The 27081-nt window shown below is 41.4% G+C and overlaps 1 protein-coding gene across 5 annotated transcripts in view; it reads right to left on the reverse strand.

The window, feature by feature from the left end:
- Positions 1-7574: 7574 nt before the first annotated feature.
- Positions 7575-27081, reverse strand: part of SPATS2L (spermatogenesis associated serine rich 2 like) — a 166270-nt gene continuing 146763 nt past the window's right edge. For all 5 annotated transcript variants that reach the window (XM_068544694.1, XM_068544697.1, XM_068544693.1 and 2 more), the window contains 5 exons: positions 23545-23603; positions 17197-17306; positions 14427-14529; positions 11553-11773; positions 7575-8480 (listed from right to left, as the gene is read on the reverse strand). In XM_068544694.1, coding sequence (XP_068400795.1) covers positions 8085-8480; positions 11553-11773; positions 14427-14529; positions 17197-17306; positions 23545-23603 — 889 coding nt within the window. In that variant the 3' untranslated portion in view covers positions 7575-8084. The remainder of the gene's footprint in view (positions 8481-11552; positions 11774-14426; positions 14530-17196; positions 17307-23544; positions 23604-27081) is intronic.

The raw sequence follows: 27081 nt of genomic DNA on the forward strand, positions 1-27081 counted from the left end.
CTGTTTGTGTCATCTTTGATTTCTTTCATCAGTGTCTTATAGTTTTCTGCATACAGGTCTTTTGTCTCCATAGGTAGGTTTATTCCTAGGTATTTTATTCTTTCTGTTGCAATGGTAAATGGGAGTGTTTCCTTAATTTCTCTTTCAGATTTTTCATCATTAGTGTATAGGAATGCAAGAGATTTCTGTGCATTAATTTTGTATCCTGCAACTTTACCAAATTCATTGATTAGCTCTAGTAGTTAAGGTGGCATCTTTAGGATTCTCTATGTATAGTATCATGTCATCTGCAAACAGTGACGGTTTTACTTCTTCTTTTCCAATTTGTAATCCTTTTATTTCTTTTTCTTCTCTGATTGCCATGGGTAGGACTTCCAAATCTATGTTGAATAATAGTGGTGAGAGTGGACATCCTTGTCTTGTTCCTGATCTTAGAGGAAATGCTTTCAGTTTTTCACCATTGAAAATGATGTTTGCTGTGGGTTTGTCGTATATGGCCTTTATTATGTTGAGGTAGCTTCCCTCTATGCCCACACTCTGGAGAGTTTTTATCATAAATGTGTGTTATATTTTCTCAGAAGCTTTTTCTGCATCTTTTGAGATGATCATATGGTTTTTATTCTTCAATTTGTTAATATGGTGTATCACATTAATTGATTTACGTATATTGAAGAATCCTTGCATCCCTGGGATCAATTCCACTTGATCATGGTGTATGATCCTTTTAATGTGTTGCTGGATTCTATTTGCTAGTATTTTGTTGAGGATTTTTGCATCTATATTCATCAGTGATATTGGTCTGTAATTTTCTTTTTTTACAGTATCTTTGTCTGGTTTTGGTATCAGGGTGATGGTGGTCTCATAGAATGAGTTTGGGAGTGTTCCTTCCTCCGCAATTTTTTGGAAGAGTTTGAGACGGATGGGTGTTAGCTCTTTTCTAAATGTTTGATAGAATTCATCTTTGAAGCCATCTGGTCCTGGACTTTTGTTTGTTGGAAGATTTTTAATCACAGTTTCAATTTCATGGCTTGTGATTGGTCTGTTCATATTTTCTGCTTCTTCCTGGTTCAGTCTTGGAAGGTTATACCTTTCTAAGAATTTGTCCATTTCTTCCAGGTTATCCATTTTATTGGCATAGAGTTGCTTGTAGTAGTCTCTTAGGATTCTCTGTATTTCTGCAGTGTCTGTTGTAACTTCTCCTTTTTCATTTCTAATTTTATTGATTTGAGTCCTCTCCCTCTTTTTCTTGATGAGTCTGGCTAATGGTTTATCAATTTTTTTTATCTTCTCAAAGAACCAGCTTTTAGTTTTATTGATCTTTGCTATTGTTTTCTTTGTTTCTATTTCATTTATTTCTGCTCTGATCTTTATGATTTCTTTCCTTCTCCTAATTTTGGGTTTTGTTTTTTCTTCTTTCTCTAGTTCCTTTAGGTGTAAGGTTAGATTGTTTATTTGAGATTTTTCTTGTTTCTTGAGGTAGGCTTGTATTGCTATAAACTTCCCTCTTAGAACTGCTTTTGCTGCATCCCATAGGTTTTGGATCGTCATGTTTTCATTGTCATTTGTCTCTAGGTATTTTTTGATTTCCTCTTTGATTTCTTCAGTGATCTCTTGGTTATTTAGTAACGTATTGTTTAGCTCCATGTGTTTGTGTTCTTTACTTTTTTTTACCTGTAATTCATTTCTAATCTCATAGCATCGTGGTCAGAAAAGATGCTTGATATGATTTCAATTTTCTTAAATTTACTGAGGCTTGATTTGTGACCCAAGATGTGATCTATCCTGGAGAATGTTCCGTGCGCACTTGAGAAGAAAGTGTAATCTGCTCTTTTTGGATGGCTAGTCCTATAAATATCAATTAAATTTATCTGGTCTATTGTGTCATTTAAAGCTTCTGTTTCCTTATTAATTTTTTGTCTGGATGATCTGTCAGTTGGTGTAAGTGAGGTGTTAAAGTCCCCCACTATTATTGTGTTACTGTCGATTTCCTCTTTTATAGCTGTTAGCAGTTGCCTTATGTATTGAGGTGCTCCTATGTTGGGTGCATATATATTTTTAATTGTTATATCTTCTTCTTGGATTGATCCCTTGATCATTATGTAGTGCCCTCCTTGTCTCTTGCAACATTCTTTATTTTAAAGTCTATTTTATCTGATATGAGTATTGCTACTCCAGCTTTCTTTTGATTTCCATTTGCATGGAATATCTTTCTCCATCTCCTCACTTTCAGTCTGTATGTGTCCCTAGGTCTGAAGTGAGTCTCTTTTAGACAGCGTATATATGGGTCTTGTTTTTGTATCCATTCAGCAAGTCTGTGTCTTTTGTTTGGAGCATTTAATCCATTCACATTTAAGGTAATTATCGATATGTAGGTTCCTATGACCATTTTCTTAATTGTTTTGGGTTTGTTTTTGTAGGTCCTTTTCTTCTCTTGTGTTTCCTGCCTAGAGAAGTTCCTTTAGCATTTGTTGTAGAGCTGGTTTGATGGTGCTGAATTCTCTTAGCTTTTGCTTGTTTGTAAAGCTTTTGATTTCTCCATCGAATCTGAATGAGATCCTTGCTGGGTAGAGTAATCTTGGTTGTAGGTTCTTCCCTTTCATCACTTTAATTATATAATTCCACTCCCTTCTGGCTTGTAGAGTTTCTGCTGAGAAATCAGCTGTTAACCTTATGGGAGTTCCATTGTACGTTATTTGTCGTTTTTCCCTGGCTGCTTTCAATAATTTTTCTTTGTGTTTAATTTTTGTCAATTTGAATTCTATGTGTCTCGGTGTGTTTCTCCTTGGGTTTATCCTGTATGGGACTCTCTGCGCTTCCTTGACTTGGGTGGCTACTTCCTTTCCCATGTTAGGGAAGTTTTGGACTATAATCTCTTCAAATATTTTCTCGGGTCCTTTCTCTCTCTCTTCTCCTTCTGGGACCCCTATAATGTGAATGTTGTTGTGTTTAATGTTGTCCCAGAGGTCTCTTAGGCTGTCTTCATTTCTTTTCATTCTTTTTTCTTTATTCTGTTTCACAGCAGTGAAGTCCACCATTCTGTCTTCCAGGTCACTTATCCATTCTTCTGCCTCAGTTATTCTGCTATTGATTCCTTCTAGTGTAGTTTTCATTTCAGTTATTGTATTGTTCATCTCTGTTTGTTTGTTCTCTAATTCTTCTAGGTCTTTGTTAAACATTTCTTGCATCTTCTCGATCTTTTCCTCCATTCTTTTTCCGAGGTCCTGCATCATCTTCACTATCATTATTCTGAATTATTTTTCTGGAAGGTTGCCTATCTCCACTTCATTTAGCTGTTTTTCTGGGGTTTTATCTTGTTCCTTCATCTGGCACATAGCCCTCTGCCTTTTCATCTTGTCTATCTTTCTGTGAATATGGTTTTTGTTCCACAGGCTGCAGGATTGTAGTTCTTGCTTCTGCTGTCTGCCTGGCCCGTGGTCTCCAGGGCTGTTGCAGCTTCGGCTGCTGAGGCCCCTCCAGAGCCGGCAGCCTCAGTGAGGCTGCCCTCCCCTCGGGCTCCAGGGCAGTTCAGTGACGGTGGAGGGAAAAGACCCTGAGCCAGGAATTCCAGCTCTGCAGAAACGCGGGCTCCATTCTGGGCGCAGGGGGTGCGACCACTCCAGGAAGTGCTTTTTTACACTTATTTTCTGTACAGAGTCTTTTGTCCTGGTTCCAGTTATGGTTCTGAAATACATTTTTTTTGTTTTGCCAGAATCTACATACTATCTCAGGCAAATAAATTTGCCATTGAATTTATGTGTTCTCTAAAAACTGTGTGTGGTAATTTCTCCTGTGAAACTTGAACTTAGTGGTAGCACTGAAAACTCTTCTGAGCTGTAGAGTTCACAAACAAGAGGGCTTCTGAAAATCCATCACCAAAAAGAATTTGTGAGAAACTTGTGTGTTTCTCAGATAGCATGACTGGGTACAGATGGGAGTTCCTTTGCCTGAGGGGCTGCTGTAATGAGATTAAACTCTGGTTTGGGCTGATCTGCCTCCAAGGCTTGGGGACTTGGTTCTTGGAAACAAAGAACAGACAGAAAACTCCTTTAGGAGTTATAAAGGTTTGTTGGGAATAGGATGAAAAAAAATCCTTTTAACAGTTTGCAATGAATAGTATTAAAATTGTGCCTCAAATTCTTGAGCTAACAAGGGAAATCCTGGGACCTAGCTACTCTTAATATTTTTTCTCACCAAATTAGATCAGTTAAGATGGCTCAGTGCTTTCAGGAAAATGCAAGAGCAATGTATTAATCAGTTGAATAATTATTATTTATTATTATTATCTTTTGCTATTTTATGGTTTGTTTAGGAAATTCGGGAGTGACTGTTTCTTTCTCCTTCGCTTCATTTTTTTGGCACCTGGGGGCAATCTGGAATCCTAGCCCACCTGTGCCTGAATTTTAGGTATAGGCTCTGAAGCAAGTGTGGTTAAAAAAAAGGTGCCATTACATATTTTATGGATGCTGCCACGAGAATGTCTGCTGAGAAATGAAAATGTTACCATCTCCAGCCACAAGAGGGCACTCTAAACAGAGCGTAGGATACAGCATCAAAAGGGAGGGATGGAGGGAAGGAGGAAGCTTAGTCAGAGGTACTGTTGAATTCAGGCATCTCCCTAGCTGTCTCCGTTGTTCTCCCTTCTCCCTGCCCCTCACCTCACCCCACCCCCGCCTTGCCCTAGGAAAAGAACTGTCCAGGCCTTGGATTCCCTCTTCTCATGGTTAAATCGAGATGGAGGCTTTCAGAGTCAGAATTCCCAAATCTCTGACTTCAGTAAAAATCTTCATGTCTAATCTGCATGTCTAAAAATCTGCAGCTATTCTGCAAAGCAGAGTTAGCTTTCCTCTGCTAACTTTCCCCACTAACCTCATTTGATGTTGCTTCCCTGATAACGTTAAATTAAAATCTCGTTTTCTGATGCCAGCAGAACTGAACTGAGCTCTAAATTGGATATAGTATGGGTTTCTTATTTCTTCCCCACAAACTCTTGTATGGCCTTTATTGTGGGTGAATTTTGCACCAACTTGTGTTTAACCTTCTGATCTTTGCTGTACTCAGCACCCCTAGAATAGGCTCAACGGCACAGAGCTGGAGTATGTAGAGATTCTCAAACGAAATGTAAATTTGGAAAGTAATTGGGAACCCAACAGGGAGGTTTGCCTTTAACGGATGGAGTCTTGGTGGTACAATGTAGGTGAGTTTTGAAGTTATTCAATCTTCACAGGTCTCAAAATGGTTTAACCTCTACTAGAGAAGTGTTTAAGAGAAAAGAATCTATTCTTCTGGCTACTGTGCATTATTAAGTAGAGAGATTAGAGTGCGCATAGCCTGTGGATTTTTTTTTTGAAGAAGTTTAAAATATCTTAAAAGAATGGCAGAATTCAACCCAGATTTCTAGGATCACACCAATGATTCCACCAGAACAGATGAAGATATGTAATATAGTATTTCAATGGACTGACGCTGGCACTAAAACATTGAAATTACCTTTTCAAAGATGCACATTGTGAATGCTTACACACCCAGGGTCTACAAGAAAGGCAAAAATCTAGGAAAAAAATGTAAACAGGTCTGAATATTTCTTAGCATTCTTTTTTGTTTCTTTTCACTGACCCGGAGTGTTTGCTACGTGCTTAGGAATGTGGCTGAGCTTTCTTAACCCCAAGAACAGCATGATGGGTGCGTCAAGGTTGAGGGTGGAGGGTCCACCCTGACAAAGGCAGGTGTGCTCCTGACCTGGCAAACCCGTCATTTTCCTGTTGCAAGAATCATTTGACTCATCTCTAAAGCTGTTACATTTAAACTGACATTTTTCCGTGGTGAGCCAGATCTTGGTACACAAAATTTGTGCAAAGTCCTCCTGTCTTATAAAATATAAATCCAGGGCCTCAGATGGAATAAACGGAGATTGCAGTCCTGAACATTTATCTTTCTTATTTGAACGAACAAACCTGCCTTCCTTCCTGGAATGTGACTTAACATTTAAAATTCCTATTAAACCTAGAAAAATGGTACAGATGAACCGGTTTGCAGGGCAGAAATAGAGACACAGAAGTAGAGAACAAAGATATGGACACCAAGGGGGGAAAGTGGCCGGGGGGTGGTGGTGTGATGAATTGGGAGATTGGGATTGACAGATATACACTAATATGTATAAAATAGATAACTAATAAGAACATGCTGTATAAAAAAAAATAAATTCAAAAATAAAATAGAATTCCTATTAAATCTCTGGGTACACCCAGAGACCTCAGAAGGTTCTCTCCAGAGACAGCAAACATCCTCCCTGCACTTGGCAAAAGAAGAAACGGATGCTTGCGTGGTGGGCAGGCTCAGGTGCTTGGGGCTGCTCTGTGGCAGAGAACCACTGAACCTGAGCTGCCAGAAGAAATGTTAACTGAGTTGAAAATAAGCATTTGAACTTGAAAGAGGCCAACAAATCTGTAGGACACATGGAATTTCGATGGAAGCAGTGGCCAGACTGAGCTGCCTTGCCCTCCAAGACAGGGGACTTGGGGCTACTCGGGGTGTGGGCCCCCGGTATCCCTTCTCTCTTCCTCAGGTAACAGGAGCCCGGCTCCACACAGCCCCTGTGCTTCCGGGCAGCCGGCCACAACCCAGCTTGGGGGTGGGCTCTGATTAGTCTATGATAATTAGCACATGTCATTTGCTGATTGGTTGAGGGACAAGCCTACCAGCAGTCTGGGCCAATGATATGCAAGACCCTCGCTGGGACTTTTTTTTTTTTAAATTAATTAATTATTTATTTATTTATTTTTGGCTGTGTTGGGTCTTCATTTCTGTGCGAGGGCTTTCTCTAGTTGCAGCAAGCGGGGGCCACTCTTCATCGCGGTGCGCGGGCCTTTCACTGTCGCGGCCTCTCTCGTTACGGAGCACAGGCTCCAGATGCGCAGGCTCAGTAGTTGTGGCACACGGCCCCAGTTGCTCCGCGGCATGCGGGATCCTCCCAGACCAGGGCTCGAACCCATGTACCCTGCATTGGCAGGCAGATTCTCAACCACTGCGCCACCAGGGAAGCCCCCGCTGGGACTTTTGAGAAAGACCCTTGCTCCACGTGGACACTACCTGGAGAGCTTCTCTTTTCTTCCGGACAGTGTGGGGATGGACATGACTCTTAGGAGGCAGCTATTTGCCACCATTCTGAACACAGTGTCAGCCTAAGGAGGAAGGGAGAGCTGAGATAACCAGGAGAAAGGAGCTAGAGTCCTGATGCATTTGGACCCAAGGCATACTTTGATACTGGGCTTTTCAGCCACTAAACCAATACATTTGCTTTATTGTTTAAACGAGGCTAAGGTTTATATTACTTGCAACGAAGGTTTCCAAACTACCATGTTGTGTCTAAGATGATCGGGGTGCACATCCATCTATATGTGTGTAACGTACTGGCAGGGCCATTGTTTTTTCCAAAAGGTTACCCGTCCCGAGAGAAACAGTATTGTACAGAGCTCTGTGCCACAACTTCTAGTCTCTAAAGTTTTCTTGAAAGTACTACCTAGTACACTGGATGATAAAGTGGGCATAAATTAAAAAGAAGAAAAACAAGCCAGGTGTCAAATGCAGCATATTTTAATTTGTTTCAAATAAAGCAATATATGTATATATATATTTTTTCAGAAAAACACCAGATGTTAAACTCTAGAAAAGCGCATGTGTCTTCAGCAGATCATGTTTGTCTGATCAATAAGAACTTTGTTTTCAACATTAACTCTCTAAAGACGATCAATGGACTGACATCACTGCTACAACATAGGTTGCTACTGAGCCTCTGATCTTTAGCCACATCTTGATTTTCCTAACAAATGAGTAAATACCGCCTGGCTAAAATGCTGCAATGTCTGGATGAGAAAAAAGCGCCAACAGATCAAGCAAAGCCATGAAAGTTATGAAGCAAGCTAGAGCTGATTACTAGAATTAGTAAAAATGATTAAGAGAGGATGACACAGCCGTACAGGGTTTGTATATTCGGATTGACTCTCTTTTGGCAGCGAATTGGGTCAGCACCTCGGGCAGGGAACCGAAACTGAATAAAAACAGCTTTTTTTTTTTTTTTCTCTCCTAGCTCAGGCCACCAACGTCACAGCTGGGACGGAGAGAACCGCGGCATCTGTGGAAACTTCTATTCTCGTGGGGCAGAGATTGCACTGTGAAACCCTGGAGACGTTTCCCCGGAAAGGCCTGGCCTCCGAGTTGTCTGCAGCGTGCTGCCTTCGTCGGGGCTTTTCCGGATGGGCTGCGGCCTCGGGGGTCTTTGTTCCCAAAGAGGCCTCTTGGTTTTTGGCGCCGCCTTTGTTTTTGGGACGGAAGCCGTTGTGTGGCTGTCTTCTGTGTTCATGGCGGTTGTTGCCCTTCCCCATTGGATCGGCTTCGTTACCACTGCCCTGGGGCTTCGCAGACCCATTTAGCCTGTTGTTGTGATACTGCGGGTTAAATCTTCGTCTTTGGCTAGAAGACCCATTCTACCAAAAAAAAAAAAAAAAAAAAAAAGAGGTAAGTATTAGATGCCAACAAACCTCAGATGACATCAGTAGACATCAGGGAAACCAAATCTCGAGGTCACAGGTAAGCTTTTTTACACCCCAGAAGAATGTGACAACATGCAAATGAGGTCAAGCTGCTAGAATCCTCGAGCTTAAAAGAACAGTGGACTGTCTTGTAAATGGAACTCCAAGAAAATAAAATCACTGATGTTGAAAGAGAGGTTACAGAAGTGTAAGAGAGACAATTCCAGAACCAGGCCAAATAAACCCCATAAAGTATGCCTGAAATAAAACAGAATGAAATGTAACACAGAGGCAGGGAAACGATTGATTCTCTACCATAAACATTTCTGGGACATTCTCTATAGACTATGTATATGAATTCTCATGACATATATGAAGAAAAACATAAAATTCTGTTTGTCATTTTTCGTCTCTGAAGCAGCTTTTCTATTTCAAAATAAATACCATAGTTCAGAAATCTTATCTTGGGTAAATACAGGGATGGGGTGTCTCTGGTAGCTCTTGGTGAGATGTAGAGGTGATGTGTATTTTCAAAGAGATAATTAGTTCTTTTTCTAAACTTTTTGCAGTTCTCAGCTAATGAATTTTGAAGCATCAGACTGCAAAACTGGCAACCCTCAACAAATCAGCAACAAAGAACATAAATGGATAAGTAAAAAGGAAGCAGTGGGTTAGCCTGTGTGTTTTCATACAAGGGAAAGATTTCTGAACTCCTTGAGGTCAATAACAGCCAACAGGTATGTAGTGCTTAAGTGTGCCAGGCACCAAACGAGGCACTTGACCTTGTGCCACCTCATCTGTCACTGCCACCACCTTTTAAGAGAGCTTCTATGATGCGCTTCATTTTATCAATGAAGATAAGGAGTTTAAGGGACTTGCCCAAGGTCTACAGTTAGAAAGTGGTGGAGCCATTCCCACTTCACATATTCCCTCCAGACAAGATTCATAAGCAGGTTGTTACATGAACACAGACCTTTTTTTGAAAATCAAACCTCTGTTACTAAAATGTGTAATTTTTTGAGTTACAAATATATCAAGTTCTTAATTTGTGCATTGTGACTGGATGGTATTGGTTTAGGGCAGACGCGCCCCTAGTAACTCAGGGCCCAGGGCAAGAGTACAAAGGCAGAGGCCCACGTACCATGTGTCTGAATATTGTCTCTTCCTACCTCTGGCTCCATCCCACATTGTGAGGGGCCGTGCCCACAGGAATGTGGACACTCCAGCCTGCTCACCTAAGCGGCGTCTCCACCTCCACAAATAATCGCCCTTTGGACCTAGGGGTGTGCAAACTGGTAGTGTGGTCAGCTCGGCCCTCAAGGTGACGCATCCAGGGAAGTAGTCCAAACAGACTCTGAGAGTAGGCTTGGGGCTATCTGGGAATGGAATTCCAGGATCTCGAGTATTTGGAGCACTTTCCAGAAGGGAGAGTGTAGATTCTGGGTAGTCACATCTTGGTAGGGAGGGCCGTGGGCCCCAGCCATGGCTGGGGGAGGGCCACGAGGGTTTACGCTAAAGCACAGGACCCAGCACAAGGGCCCTTCTCAGGCTCAGATATATGTTTAAGGTTAAACAGGCCATCACCTGAAATGCTTTGCTGAAAATGATGAAACAGTGAACTGAAGAAGTATCTATGTGGACAGCATTTAATCTGGCCCCCTTTGCTTTTAAAAAAATTGTGACAGAGAAATTCAGACTTAATTTTAGCAGGGGGTTTAATAACAAGCAAAGAAAAAAGCTATGAAGCTGTATTTAGACAAGTGAAACAGATTTGATTATGATTTTGAATCTATGGCTGTATGAAATACTCCTTGTCCAAGTGCTATTTTAAAGTTCATGAAGACATCTGGGGCCAGAGAAATGCCTGTCAGAGTCACTAATGAGAATTCTAAAAGACCAAGACCACAAAATCCAACAGGGCACTTGTTAGAAAACCAGCATTTTGGAATGCTTAAAAAAAAAAGTCTCTTTATTCAAGCTCTCTTTCTAGGAGCTCATGAAAAATGTCTTTATAGCATTCCCAGCTTCTGAATCACCAAATCCCATTTCTTGGTCATTCTCTAATGATAAGGAGGAAATCACTTCTCAAGGATATAGTGGAGAAGCAGAAGGAGAGAAGACTGTCCTTTGGATACTTCTATTTTAAAGGGTCATAGTAGATAAGAATTAATAATGTCATTTTGAAATGTATTCTCTTTACTGAAAGCCCAAGAGAAGAAAGAGCAGTTTGAACTAACTTTGGCCTCTTACAGAAAAACTAGACATAAATGGGAGTTAAAGGATCATAAAAAACATGCTGGGGCTTCCCTGGTGGCGCAGTGGTTGAGAGTCTGCCTGCCAATGCAGGGGACACGGGTTTGAGCCCTGGTCTGGGAAGATCCCACATGCCGCGGAGCAACGAGGCCCGTGAGCCACAACTACTGAGCCTGCGCGTCTGGAGCCTCTGCTCCGCAACAAGAGAGGCCGCGATAGTGAGAGGCCCGCGCACCGCGATGAAGAGTGGCCCCGGCTCGCTGCAACTGGAGAAAGCCCTCGCACAAAAATGAAGACCCAACACAGCCATAAATAAATAAATAAATAAAAATTAAAAACAAAAAACAAGCTGGATTTCTTCTCACTAATGGTGTCAGTGGCCAGGTTCTGAATCTTGTTCCCATGTCTGTGTGAGTCCCTTCCACATGCGGGCCAGTTACGAGGACCTGGGTGGCACTCAAGGCATGAGAAGCACCGGCTCATTTAGGTGGACTCTTTGCTGATGCTGTCAGGTGTGTGAAGACCACTTCCTCCACAGGGGACAGCGCCTATGAAATGGGGACCGGATGGACCGGGGGAGCTCTGGGAGGCCGGACAGGCAGATAGATGGAGGCTCTGGGGGTCGGGGTGCTGCTGGGGGCGGGCGGAGCCTGGGTGTGACCAGTGGTGGCTGTTTTCTTCCTCTGCAAGCGAGTGGTTTCTTGCCCAGGCAATGCACTAGGGTCTGCGGGACTCCTGGAAGCAGGGCAAGGTGGCCTCCCTGGAGCAGTTTACCTGCTTATTAGCCGGCACAGCCTGGTGAGAGCTGTCAGCGGTGCTGGGAAGGTTGCTCGCCATTTTGGGGTTTGCTGCTTTACCCTCGGAGGGCTTGTTGTGATTGGATGATTTTCTGGTAAAGTTACTCTGTTTCCCAGAGGTGGTCGCGTGAGCGTTGAGCAGTGGCAGCAGGGAGCTGCAGGGAGTTCTTGAGGAATAGTTGTTCTTTGGATGTGTAACTGCAACAAGAAAGCACTTGGTGTTAGGGGCCGTGCCTCAGTAACCCATTAGAAGATGGAGAAGTTGGCAGGAGCTTCATAAAAACATTAAGTTTTTGGTTTTTTTTTTTTTGGAAAGGTATCGTTTGAAAAAGCACCTAGGTGCTTGGAGACCACCAGATGTCTTCTGTGAGAATCACTGAATAGCATAATCATTCAGGTTGGGAGACATTTGTAGGAAATGAGACAGATCTGAGCACCTCTAATATTATGCCTTAGGTCAAGAACCACCAAGGGAAGAGGGATAATGAAACCCCGAAGTGCCCTCTCAGCCCTGTCCACAAAGGTACTCTGCCTCTTGGGTTCCCCATTACCAAACCTGTTCTTGCCGTTCTTGTCATATCCCTAGACCAGCTGGCGTTGCAGAGATGCAGAAAAACCTAGAGGTACACGGACACTTGGCTGGTCAGAGCCACAATATTTTGAGAGCTTCAGAATGGGGTGATGCCAGGTGTCAGGAATTTTGTCACCCCGGGGTGGTATATATCCCCTGACCTTACGGCCAGGCCTGCTGGCCCAAAAGATGCCCCAAAGCATCTTCTATATTCCATTAGAGTTACATTATCTGGCCTTTTATCAACTCCATTTTCTACAGCCCCACTGCAAATCTGCAACAATTCCAGTGCTAAAGTCCACACAGGCTAATCAGACAGATCCCCGGCAGGGCTCGGACAGGTCTGTTCAATTTTTATTATCACCCTTCCCGCTGGTTTTGAAAGGGGTGGTTTTTGATGGGATGTTTCTGTGTGATTATGCTGAATCAGGGCTGGAGGGAATCAACTGAAGGATATAATCATGACTTTCCTCTCATAGTTCACCAGAATTTGACTGCCAGTCTGGACAGCAAGACCTCTGAATCTTAAAAAATTGTCACCAGTTTTTAAAAGCAATTTTCTCTGCTACCTGTGTTGGATCAGACTTAATCCTAGCATTCTTCCTGAGGGTTTGGAGTGTGAGTAGGGATCACAGAACATTAGAAATGGAAAGGACAGGGATGTATCTCTAGTCCCTTCATTTTACAGGTAAGGTGTGATGGCACGTCGGGGACTGTCCAAACATGACGAGGGGATTTTAGTGGCTCTTTGCTAACTAGATTCACTTTCATAGGGGTCATTACTATTTCCGGTTCAGTAGCTGTGGGCTTTCCATGTGCTCTCAACAAAGCTGAGAAGAAAAGGGCCTTTCAAGGACTCTTGTCTCCAACAAGGGAGGCTGGCTTCCCATGTGGACACCTGGGATTTGGTAAGGGATGGTTCCTCCCACTAGATGGCACTGGAGTGCTCTGGAGGAGAGCAGGTGACGCTGCACCGCCCTCCCCTCCTCAGATGGTGGCAGAATCACTTGGCATCAGGGTCTTGCCCATTATCAGGCTGGAGTGGAAACTAGGATGGGCAGTTAAATTTCCAACTGTGAATCAGATAGTCTGGGTTTTTAGAGATGAGGCAAAATCTGGGGATGGAGAATGGCAAGTGGGGTAGATTCATAAGGGAGGGAGTGTATAGAAAAAAAAATAATTTAAAAGAAATGCAGTCAAAAATTCAGATAATTGCCAAAGATATGTGAGCAAGGATGCTCACAGCAGTGTTATTTTAATGGTGAAAAACTGGAAGCAACCTAAATGTCCACAATCAAGGGACTGATTATGCCAATTATATTTAAATAAATTACGGGTTAAATATATTGACATGGAAAAATGTCAGCCATATATTGTGAAATGATAAAAGCAAATTCTCTTACTATATATGTATATGGTATAGTATAGTAAATGATGTAGTATAATTAAGTATACTATATAATTTACACAGTAGATTATATGTGCATAAAAAGTGTGATGGAGCCACAAAAGTAATGTCATGTTCTATTTTATATAGTTTGTAATTTTTAGACCAAGCTTATATTTTTTATACTCAGAAAAAAATGCAATTTCCACTTTGAAAAAAAAAAAAAGTGAAGCCAAATCTCAATTTTTCAGCTCACTACGAGGCGGTAGATATTCCATGTCCTTCACCAGTCGTTCCTTCCTCCTTGTGGCGTCCTTGAAGCCACTTTAGTGCTCATTCCCACCTCCCCTGGTGGGTGGGCTGGAGCAGGGGAAAAAGGACCAGCCAATTTTGTTGCATGTTAACTGCTCTAATTAAGGGAGAGGCTCAGTCAGGCACTGCTGGGCAGCGTGTGTGACACACACACGTGCACACACACACACACACACACACACGACAGCTGGGCCCTTCATGACAGTAGCCCATTGTTCTCAGACTCGTTAGGGAGACTCCCTCTCCCTGTAACAGGTCTCTATAGAACCAGGCTGTTTGAAATCAGAGAGGCAGTTGATCTGGCAGTGCTTAAGAAAAGTGTGCAAAAGGTATAAACTAGTTGACCTGTTCTGTTCCGCTTAATAAATCCTGGGGATTTACTGATGGGCAGTGGCATTTGAAGACTCGAAGTTCAGATCTTGACATTTTTAGCGACTTGTGTCATGACCTTAGATCATTAAATCTCTTTAGACCTCACTTCAGCCCCCCTGGGGGACCGCACACCTGACATTTCTGATATCAACTCCAAATAGCACCAGGCTTATGCACACAGAATTATTTAGCAAGTATGCAAAACTCACTTTCTCCACAGAGCATGATTTGGGCCTTTAGCTGTTCAATGTCACAGGAGAACCGGGCAGCTTTCCCAAGCTCTTCATCATATTTACGCTCGCTGACAAAGTGCTGTAGGGAAGAGACAGGAGCCCCATGATTACAGAAATGACTGAGGCATGCTGCTGACCCATTCTCTGCTCTCCCGCCATCACTGATGATGTGAAAGCATCCCCAGGTGGGGAAGCATGCCAGCTCTGGCACTGAGAGGCTCTGTTAAAAGCAGGCTTGGTTTTGACCTGCCTGGAACACGATCACCTTCTTCTTCTGGGAAACACGTGTGGGTCCTGTCTGTACAGGCAAAATGTGTGTCTGGACTCATCTACCTAAACCTTTTAGCACCCCACGCCCTCCTTCTAGCACTTTCTGTCCTATTGTAAGTTACGGGATTGCCTTCTGGCAGTCTTCCTAATCTGGCCAATGGCCTCCTAAGGTATCACTCCTCATGAGAAAGCATGTCATCCTTCCTAGACGTCCATCTCCATTTTAATAGGGTACCAGGAAGTCCAAAAAGCCTTCAGTATCGATAACTAGAAACCATTATCTTGAATGGTAGAATTTCAAGTGCTATTAAAGGAAGTGGGAAAGAGATTACTTTTCAGTTCATTTAAAATTAAGATCTATGGGTAGATGACAGAGTGAGCAATACAGAAATAACTATGAGTCAGTCCCTCTGTGATCTACCAGGGAGTTTACCACATGGCAAGAGAGACAGATACCACAAAATACAATATAACGTAGAATGTAGTAGGTGCTTTAGGAATATGAAAGCGGAAGAAATTATTTCCTACTGAGGGGAATGGGTAAAGAGTTATGTAAGAGGAAGCATTTGAGCTGGAACATTAAAAAAATATTGAACACTTACCAGACATGGGCCGAATTCTTAACAGATAATCTCATTTTCATCTGATCACATTATTATGAAGTCAGTACTATCATTAACTGTAATTTACAAAGGGGGAATCGAGGTTCTAAGAATCTAAGAGAATATGTAATTTATCCAAGGTTGCAAGAGCAGGACTGTTGCACTCCAAAGCCTGTGCTATCAACCATTTTATGAAGAGTGGGATTTTGCTAGGTAGAAGTGAAACTTGGAAGATGAGTGGATTTCAGTAGACCAGGAAGCTGGCAACTTCATATTTATCAAAACAAGTGTGTTTGTTTGTTTTGCTTTCCAGGATGTTTTTCTGGGTATCAAGATGGGTTCTGCCAACCAGCCCCATTCTCCATTCTAATCTCCTTTGGGACCAGGGAACATCTGTGACATCAGAAGTGCATCTGTGTCCACAAGACGAAGGGTTTTGTTCTACTGAAACTAATTAGCACTGGCCATAATAAATATATACTGGAGTCCAGTGGTGGATTTTAGTTTGAAGGGAAGAGGAGACCATAGTGGGGGAGACCAGACCTGCTCTAATAACTCTGGTCTCAGGGTGAATGACCAGGCTGGAGGGAGACAGTGGATGCAGAAAGACGAGTCAGGAGGCCACTGCAATTGACTGGCTGGAGGCAACAAAGACCAGGAGAGCAGGTGAGAAGGGAAAGACCTCTAGAACTTCTCAGGACCTTCAGGGGAAGTCCTCATCCCCACGGGGCTCTCTTTTATGCCTAACCACGATGGAGGGGACCAAAGTCACTTGCCACTTTCTACCATACCCAACCAGTGTTATGCTGGGATGAGCAGACAATCCTACTTATAAAGCTAGCAACAAATATGACTTCAAAGTACGCTAGTTCCCTAGAAGTCGGTCAGAAGCTGGAGTGCGTGTGCATGTGTGTATGTTTAGTGTAGTGTATTGGGGAAAATGAGGAAAAGGGGAAAATTTATAAACTGTAACTTCCTATTTTGTTGTAGATACTTGTTTTTGCCTTTTTGGTAACAATTTCTCCTTCTGGTAACTGTACCCCAATGCAGTTTCCAAGATTCACAGCGTTGGTGGGTCTTTCAATCAAGACCTCTCTTGGCCAAATGGTGGATGTGACCCAAGTGGAGGCCAATCAGAATCTCTCTGTTTGGGATTTGAATCCAGTGGGGTGGCCCAAGGGGTGATGACCTCTGGAGGTCACTCACTCTGATGGTGCCCTGAAGAGTGTCTGGTAATTACTGCTGCCAACATTTCTGCCCAATTATAACCTGGCGTCTTCAGAGCACACTCTGCTTTGGTGAGCCACCCTCATATCCTTTCCAATTCTCCTTGTTCTTGAGGTTAGCCAGGGTCAGCTTCTGTTGCGTGCAACTGAAGAAATCCACTAAATACGTATTTGTATGTGGTATTCTTAATAAAAGGGCAAGTAAGCTAGAAAAGGATATAGGAACGAAGTCTCCACATATTGTACATTCTTTAGAATCCCTACTGTTATACTAAGTTCATACTTAGTGTGTGTTCACATGTGTGTGTGTTTATATACATATGCATAAATTACATATGGTGAAAATAATGTCCCCCTTCCCAGCTATAATTTACGGTTGAATACATTTTATTTGGGTCAGTTCCACTGGCTAAAAAAATAGCTTGTCCCTCTCCTCTGTAATGATATAGCCCTTCAACACATAGTATACTTAAATATAGTGATTAGGTGGTTCTTTAACCCTTCTGTATTCTCGATTTCAACCCTGTGAAAGACAGCTGGGTGTCTGATGTTAGGTCCTCAGAGAGCAGCGCTCTATGGATGCAGAACAAACATAAAGGGGATCAGAACTCTGGCTCAGGGTTCAGGCTGTGATATTTTAGAACTGACCTTAATTTCTGCCCTGAGTTCGGCCAGCTGCATCTCTGCCATCTGACTGGCTAGATCAGTAAGTCTCTTTAGTTCTTCTGCTTTCTTTTGACGAGCAGTCAGGATTTCCACTGCCAGATAAGAAGGAATAATACATTAGGGCCAAAGATGTAAACATATTAAACGACCTAATTTCTTGGATCAGTTCTCTCTCCGCAGACTGATCGCTTCGTTGGGCCGTGGCTGTTTTCTGAGTTGGTCACTGAGGTGGGTTGGCCCTTGGTGCTCATCACCAACCACTCATTTCCTTATGTCTTTATCCACCAAGCCCCAAACCAAACACGGTCCTTTCTGATTCACTGTACACCCACAATCTTCTTCATTTTCCCCACTGGCATCTGATCTCACTCACTTAGTTTGGACTTTTAGATTTGTGCATTACTCAGAACAACTATCTCCAAGAAGAAAAAAAAAAACATTAAAATCCTATCTGAATGATATTGCAAAGACACTGAGTCCACTAAGCAAAAACCATTATTCTGTATGTGCTGTACTATTAAATTCTAACAACATCAGACCCTCTGAACTTTAACACATATTCATTTAGGGCAACTAGCTGTGTTATTGAAAGATGACATAAAAGTTTTCCTTTATTAGCTTTTTGTGAGCTAAAAAATGCCTCTGCTTTTGCTACTCTGCAGATATGTTTCCATTTTGCAACCAGAGAGAAGTTGTAGACCAGAGTTTTTGTTATAAGTGTCTACAATGGAAAAATTTCAAGGGTGAGTCAAAGCTTGCTTAAGCTGAATTCATGTGTACTCTTTAGCATCTGCACATGCAGCGAAGTCACAAGGGAATTCTCGGCATCACATTTCACACACCTGTCAGATGAACTACTAAAGGTTCAAGTAGATGTAGGAGCCCACAGGTTAATTTGTGTGTGTGTGTGTGTGTGTGTGTGTGTGTTTCCCAAAAGACCATGGAGCTCAAAGGCAATGAATACAAATACATTGGGTGAGATTTAACCAAGAAGTTTGATTTTATAATAGATAAGATTTGTAGTTCTCTCATTCCAGTCACATATGAATTGCCTTCATTTCTTTTGGACAAAGATTTTGAGTTATAACAAAAGAAAAGTCCATCTAACTAATACGATATGCACATGGAATTCACATTCCATTCTTGGCTGAACAAGGGTCAACTGCTTTATTAGACCAGATTCACAGCACAATGCCCAAACAAGGTGCTTTCTGATTTTAAGAGTTCTTAATTTATAAATGTCAAAAATAGTCGCTTCAAAAGCCCCAAAAGAAGTTCAGAATCAATCAAGAGTTAAGATTTCCTGCAAACCATAAGCCATTCCTCAGACAGGATGAGAAATATCTTTCTGTGCTGATACCAATGTTGAGATGTCAATAAAATAAATAATCTATAACTCATAAAGCCTAACCATCTGCCAAACTACTCTAATCATGCTTTGATTATTTACCGGGACGCCCCCTGCCTCCCATTTACAATTCCAGGTAGCTGGGCAGAGACTGAATTGTGCCTGGTAGCATTTCAGAGTACAGAGAAGCTAGTGAAAAACTTGTCCTGATGATGGGAGCGAAAGGAATTTTCATCTGAACGTAGAAAATGTATTACTGAGTGATGTCCCAGGTTACCCAGTCAGACCAGAGGTCACAAAAAGGTGGCCAGCTATCACTTTCAGTGACAGGGTACATATATTTTGTTTGGTCCACACATTACTTTTACAAATAAATCACCCACACTTGAAAGTTAAGTGATTCCATTCAAAAGCTTGATTTCTGGTTGCTCTTAAAATATTGTTACTTCTGGCTACAGCAGGCATCTCTAGTCCTGGCAAAAACTGCACATTTAGTTCTTTGTGTCCAGGATACCTAGGGCCTGGTACACAGTGGGTGCCCAATATGTTTGCTGAATGAAGGATTCCAGCGAATGGATCAACGCATAACTTAAAAGGAATATGCAAAGAATGAATCAATGCATTACTTAAAAGGAATATGCAAAGAAAGGCAGAAGTTCCTTTTCTACAGGGGCCACTTGAGGATATCTAGGATTCATACCTTTGACTGATTATTTATTTCCCATTATAATTCAATATATGGATGGGACTAAAGCCTGGAGAATGAGAACATGATTCTCGAGTAGGAAGATGAGATGAGGTACTTTCCTCTTGCAAAGTATGATAAATAAGAATTCTGAGGGCCCAGCTTTGATGAGCAGCTAATCAAGGGGTCAACAGACCCTGAGTGATACATGGATAAACAGATCTGACTTTTCTTAACAGATCATTTGTGGGACTGGTGACAATTAGGGGTAATTGTTCTTTTTGATTAAGTAGAACTTGGGCATTCATACCAAACAAAAGATTTTGTAGAAACACATATAAATGGGCCCTAAAATAGAAATGCAGGTGCAAGATCACCAATAAATTCTGAGTTTACAATCATGCAAATGTGCATGGGAATGAATACTTTGCATCAGCAAGTGTTGGGATGAGTTTTCCATATAGTCTCATTAACATTTCAAAGACTTTCATTATGAAGAAGTCCTAAAACTTGAGATCAAAAGCCGATATTCTCTGGGGGGAAGCCAACATTTTCACCTCAAAAACATCAATCACAGAAACAGAAAGCAAAACCAAAACAGATCAGTTCCTAAAATTCATTGATCCTATAATTTAAAATAGAATAGTAAGTATGTTTTGAAAGCACCATCCTTTTGGAAATTTGTAGAGGGAGACAGTCCCATATGGCTTTAGATTTTCACTGCATTCAACACTCGATTAGTATTATTTATGTAGTTTTATAAACAGTATCTGGTATGCTGAAATCCATTCGCTCAGTAGGATTTATAATTTCCTTCAAGTTTCTGGAACACATTAGAAGCTTGCTCTTATTACTTGAACCATGGAAAATTTTAGGGCTTCTCGAATAATATGTCTTAGCAGAGGGTATACCTGAAATCCTGGGGGGTGGGGGGCCAGGAGCTGGGGCCCAAGTACCTCTTCAAGCACAAAGGTTCTTTAAAATCCTTTTAATTCCTTAAAAATTCTTGTGAATTTTGCGTTTTACTTCATAATAGATCTATGTTCCTATTAGTATAAAGTAATGTTTTCTTCCCACCTCTAGTAAATTTGACACTCCGAGAACACACCTGTCTAGGCCTCCCATTCCCTGGGCAGGCAAAGTTTGAGATCATAGCACGACAGCATCCTTACTTTCTTCATCTATAAAATGTAATAATCATATGCCCCTCACAGGGTTATTGTGGAACAGAATGAAATAACCTATGTGAACTGTTTAGAATAGTACCCTAAAAAACCCTAACTACAAATACTATTATTTTTTTTAAATTAAAAAAAAAAATTTATATATTTTATTTATTTTATTTTTGGCTGCACTGGGTCTTCGTTGCTGCGCGGGGGCCTTCTCTAGTTGCGACGAGCGGGGGCTACTCTTCCTTGCAGTGCGCGGGCTTCTCATCGTGGTGGCTTCTCTCGTTGTGGAGCACGGGCTATAGGTGTGTGGGCTTCAGTAGTTGTGGCACGTGGACTCAGTAGTTGTGGCTCCCGGGCTCTAGAGCGCAGGCTCAGTAGTCGTGGCGCACAGACTTAGTTGCTCCGCGGCAGGTGGGATCTTCCCAGACCAGGGCTTGAACCCATGTCCCCCTGCATTGGCAGGTGGATTCTTAACCACTGCACCACCAGGGAAGCCCACAAATACTATTACTAAAGTGAGATATATTTATCTAGAATATACCTCCCTCTTGTTGCAATTACGTTCACGTTCACTAATATTGGATCCCACAGCCTGTAGATACTGAATTAATTACAATAATTCTTTTAAGAAATACAATGAAGTACCCACAATCTTCTCAGCTTTCTGTTAGGTGCCATGAGGGATATAGGAGCTTATGTTATAATTGGGGAAATATGGTTTATATCATGTGCAGGAAATGGAAAACGTGGAAAATACTATTGAGACCATAGATAAGGAAGCTCAAAATGGTGGTTGTAAAGACAGTTCAGCACTCTGTGGGGAGAAATTCAATGGTTCTTTCTATCGATGGAGAAGACTTATGGTTGACATAGGCGTGTCACCTGAGAGAGGCTGCATAACCCCTCTGACCTCTGTTTTCTGAGGGGTTGGACTAACCTCTCTACTAAGATGAGCTTTTCCCTTTTTATACACACCATGTCAGGCACTGTGCTAATAACTATTTGATATAGACACTCTTCTTATGCCCTCTTTTCTGATTAGGAACCTGACTTTGAGAAATTCACAAAATAGTTCAATGTCACACAGCCAGTAAATGGGTGGAACCTGGATTTGATTTCATTTCTGTTCACCTCCAAGGTGAGCAAATTGGTTTCCCCAGGGCGCTGGGCAGTTCTAAACCAGGACCAATTCCTGAAGTTAGGGGAACCCTGTCAACCAAGCTAGCCGTTTCAGCTAGCCTGAAAGCTCCATGAGTGCAGGTCCCAGATTTATCTGTTTGCTGGTTTGTCCCTCTCTCTGCCAGTGCTTAGCACATAAGGAAGCACACAGTCAATGTTTACGGATTGAATGAGTTTTAAAAATGGGGATGCTCTCCAGAGATGCCCAAATTCCACAGGTCTTGGGACTAAATACTACTGTCCCAAGAAGGAAGAATGAGCACTTGAAATCTGAGGCACTCTGTTAACCTCTGAGAAAGTGATGTGCTGGTAACTTTCTATTTGGTGCTAAAGAAACATTTGTGTTTGTGTTGGCTGTTACATTTTTATCATTAGGATATGAAACTGAAAAGGGAAAATAAGCTGTACCTGAGAAACAGGGAAGATCCCAAGTCATGGGGTAATCTACTGCTACTGAAGAAATCAACAAATTTCAATAAAATAAAATAATTTCACAGTCAAAGGGATGGTGTTAACCATCTAAATATTCCACAGCTTAACCCTGGATCACATTTAGTTTTATTTAATAAAACCTGCTGTATTTTAGATTCTAAAACATTGTTTAAAATTATTTGGAAAAATTGTCTAACAAAAATAATGATAGCTATTTTCCACAAAATAACTACTGAATTTATGGCCAAGGGCCAGGCAAGAACAATATTAAAAGAATGAAGAATCTGGTCTGATCCTTCACCGATAAAAAGGAAAGCACTGAAGTCAAAAGTAAAGGAATTTAGCTGAAACCTGGCTGGGGGTGCAGACTGCCATTTATCCAATTTATGAGATAAGATTTGGGTACGGATGAAGAACTTAAAATGCCTAGGAGATACGGATTGTAAAACTAAATCCCAGCTGAAAAATATGCTCTTAGGGAAAAAAAAAGAAAAAAAAAAAGGTCTTAGGGCTCCCATTAACATAGCAAATGAATTTAAAAATAAAAGAGGGATCAGCATGTACACTTGCGTTGAATCTGACTGAGCAATCTTGTCTCAGTTGAAATTTCCAACCCATGAACCTCAGCCTATTTGAGATGGCAAATCCACCCTAATGGCTGTTGGGTAACGTTACAGCAGTGGAAACGTTTAGAAATAGGTATAAAAATAGTAAAATAAATCAAACCCAGAGTACTAATATTTTGTGTTAAATTCAGAAAAAGTTTTGCAATGATCAAGATTGTCTGCGCGTGTTCATTATTTAAATAGAGAGTATTCTGTATATTACGCAAGCTCACTTGTGATTTCAAACACGTAACTGGTCTTCTGCTGAGGTGTTAAGTTGGCAGGTGTTAGTGAATTTGGCTGAGTTTGTAAACAGAATTGGAGTGTTTTAAGAGAACTTCATTTAGTACATCTCTAAGTTTGAATTATTAATCTTATAAGAGTCGCTGAAGAGCCTGGAATACTTTGCTGGTTAGGTTTGTGAGTTTGCCTTGTCAGGTATCCGAAGTGCTTGAAAACAATAAGATATATTGAATTTACAAATGTAATTCAAAATGTTAAGGGGAATTGAAGTAACTTTCAAACAGAACACATTTTTTCGGGGAACTTAATTTGGTAAACTTGAGTTAGTTGAAAGAACAAGTGAAAAGGATTGTGTAAGTAGTATAGCGAGATTTGTTAAGTTGCGAAGGCATAAAAACTTATGTTTTAAAATTTAATACTACATTCAATGTCATTTTAAACCCAATTAACTATAAGTAGTCCTCTACAGGCACAAAAGTCTCCCTGGACTTTAAATAAGCTCAACTGGCACCTATTCTTTGCTGCATGCCTATTCTGCCCTCCGCTCAGTGGGTGCTACTATTCCATCCTTTTGGACCCCACTCAGAATCTATATCATTGTCAATCTGACCTATGGGTTACTTCTGATTGGGAGGCTCCTAATCAAACAACCATGTGTCTACTTACTGGCTTCTTCTTTAACTTTATCCATTTCTGCCATTAATGAAACTTCTTTGTCAATGATGCTGGGGGGAAAAAAACAAAAACAAAAGCAAAGAATGCTTAATCAAAGACAAACTTTTAATAAGCACTGGAAGTAAAAGAAAAATTATTTTCATTAAACAAAATACAAGATTACCATAAATATTTCTATGTTACATTGCCAGCAGCAGACTCTGCCTTTCCAAAAACGAGGCAACATGGAAGGGATGCTCCCAGTGTTACATAGTGACATCTGCTGATTAAATCATTGTCAGCAAATCTAAAAAAAAAAAGCCTTTTCAGACTTTCAGAATTGCACTGCTTTGAATTTCAGTTTGGGAGTATTTTTGCCCTATGAATTTTTGAAGTTCCAAAACAATATAATAAGTATCTAAAAGGTGGCACCCAGGTTATCAAGGCCTGTAATTCTCAAATGTCTCTGTGCTTCACTCTCCCAGATTTGGGCTGGGAGGGAGAGAGGTGGGCCCAATGCTGATGCAGAGGGTCCTAGGACCCACTTTGAGAAATATGGTTCTGGGTCAATCCATCCACATGCTCTATAATGAGTCTATGCCTTCTCATTCCCCCAAATAAGCCTTTCAAGGTTAACTTTTTTCCCATTATATTTAATATATTTTTGGTTAGTCCTTTGAAAAGGTATTACCTGCAAAAGTAATAATTTTCTGTCCAAAAGTTCATTTCTCTCCCATCCTGACTCCTTGCTCCCCTTCCAGAATCAACACATCATCACAAATCCCTTGTGTATCCTTTCACAGATTTTTATGTGTAAATAAGCACAGATGCCAGATTTTTAAAATTTTCATTTCAACCACAGTATTCCAATATAGGTATCTCAAAGGTAAGGACTTTTGGGGAATATAACCATAGTATTACTATAATACCTAAAAACATGAACAATAATTTAATGTTATCAGATAGCTACTCAATATTCAAAATTTCCTAATTGCCCCATACATTTTTTTTAAACAGTTTGTTTGAACCAGGATCTAAATAAGGTCTGTTCGTGACAATTTGTTGACTGTCTCTTAAATCTGTTTTAATCTATACATTCCCTCCCATCTCTCTTTCTTCTTTTTCCTCCCTCGCAATTCCTTTGTTAAAGAAACCAGGTCCTGTAGAGTTAGTTGTCCAAGGTCTGAATTTTGCGACTCCACGGCCATGGTATTATTTAACCCATTCCTTTATATTTTCTATAAATTTGTTATGAGATACAGAAATTTGATTAAATTCAGATTTGTTTTTTATTTCAGGAGAAATTATGTTATGTACTTCCATCAGCAGACACATGACAGGACACACTTATAAATACTCCTCCTGAAAAAAAATTAAACCTGAAGGTACTCAACTTTATACATCTCAAAATACATGTACAGGAAATACAAAGAACATCTCTATTTTTTATGATATTAGCAGCTATGGTGATCACTGCCTAGATCAAGAGGGTTTGAGAAATGAGGATATTCAGATTCTCTCACTCCTTGGTTTATTTACTGAAAACGTCCATAAAAAGAAATTTTCTTTTATCAACTATTTGGTTGTCATGAAGTACAGTTTGCATAGGCAGGGTAAATGCTTGGTTCTCTCTTTTTATTTATCAGTTTTCAAAACGATAGTTGGTTCCTCCAAAAGTAACCAATGAGATTTTTTTTTTTGCTTATATAGTTTAATTGTGAACTCATATTTAATGTGCTTCAATACACTGCAATTATTATCCTTAAAACATCCTTATTTATTACTACTCAGATTGTTCCAACAGATGTACATTTTTTTCTCCATCAGATGTATTCTTAAAATTTAAAGTGTGTTGAAAATCTCTTTCCCCTTAAGAGGAAATATTTTGTAGTATTTGTCGAGGTACGACGTGGCTCCTGGATGTATCTCTAGGAGTTTGGGTCTCCTCACCCAAATGATGTAACCTAAACACTTGAAGAGTAAGGACTATGTGCTGAAGAGCTTGGCTCTTTCCAACCAGGAAATCCTAATGGAAAGAGCTGACGTGAACAAGGGACGGCAAATTCTCCAGAACTGGGCTCGAAGCCTAATCCATCAAGCAGAGACATCAGCTCTGCCCATGACGCATGTGGCTTTAGGTCACTGGCTATAACCACTTTGGTGTAACTGGCACATCAAGAGAATTGTACCTTATTTATTGACATTAAACACATATGATGTCAGTGTGTTTTAAACACAGGAAATACACGATACAGAAAGGTATACAGCGAGAAGGAAGTCTTTATCCAAACTCTGTCCCAGTTTACTCAGTCCCCCTCCCTGGAGGTCTCCACTGTCACCAGCTTCTTGCGTTTCTTTCCGGAGATCATCTATTCATAAACCAGCATATATTCGTTAATTGTACAAAATGCTGAGTTAAGTCAATAGGCTTGTGCTCCTGTGATTATGAGGTATACTTAGCTTTCCTGTCAAGGGCAGTTGGAGAGGGCAGTTCTATGTTAGTTTAGAAAAACAAGGCTAATGGATAAGCTGGTGGGGCGATAAGGTGAGAACCTAGAGATTTGGAGTCAGGAGCCCAAATTATAACAACACGGCTAAGCTATTCTGCCTGAGAAAATGTTTTGAATTTTTATTCCCTATAGAAAAGGAGGTGAAAAGAGAGAGAGTCAGCCAGAAGGCTGGGAGCCGTGTAGGGTGAAGAGGCTGGGAGAAATCACCAGTAGTGGGGTGAGCAAAGGAGCTTCCAGAAGCGGGAGGACCACATACGCCACTGTGAGGTGCCCACCGTCAGGCGTGTGATGTTGAGCCTTGCTTGGGACGTCCAGACCCTCACCACGCTTGGTGTGGATGGTCTGAATGTGTGTGGGTGCGCACACACACATACACACACACACAGGGAGTGGCTGGGTTTCACGTCTGGGTCAGTGCAGGGCTGAGGAATGGGAATAGCAACGGCCTGAAGGCAGAGTGAGCATGAGAATGCTGGGCGTCACCTGCCTCCCTGAACTGGCACAAATCTTAGAGAGGTCTTCTGACTTCCAGTGGACGTGAAACGGGAGTCCAAGGGGCTGGGACTCCGCTGACTTATGGGCTACAGGTCAGGTGAGACTTGCTCCATTCTCTTAATCAACGGAGTGAAGCCGGGTTGCACAAGTGTGGGGTGACGGTACAGAACATGTCACGAAGAGCACTAGAAGACTCTAGTCTCTGGAGAGGCTGACAAAACATTCATCCACTGGACAAATATTTGCTGAGTGCCTGCCACGTGCCAGGTGAGGGTGGAGCTGGGAATACAGCTGTGGATTAAAAAAAAAAAAAAAAAGATTCCTGCCATCGGAGCCTCCATTCTTTTGGGTGAGCTGAGAGGAAGAGGGTGAGAGGACCTGCCGAACTTACTGGGGAAATAGTGTAAAACAGATGGAGAGGGAAGAAAATGATGACGGCAGGAGGAAGAAATTAGGATTCCCCACCCTCCATCAACCAGAAGGCTGTAATTAGAGTCTCCAGGGTTTGAGAGCATGCAAGGTGCACAACCAAAGCAAATACATG

Source organism: Eschrichtius robustus, chromosome 5 (assembly GCF_028021215.1).
Source record: "Eschrichtius robustus isolate mEscRob2 chromosome 5, mEscRob2.pri, whole genome shotgun sequence".
NCBI classification, from domain to species: Eukaryota; Metazoa; Chordata; class Mammalia; order Artiodactyla; family Eschrichtiidae; genus Eschrichtius; species Eschrichtius robustus.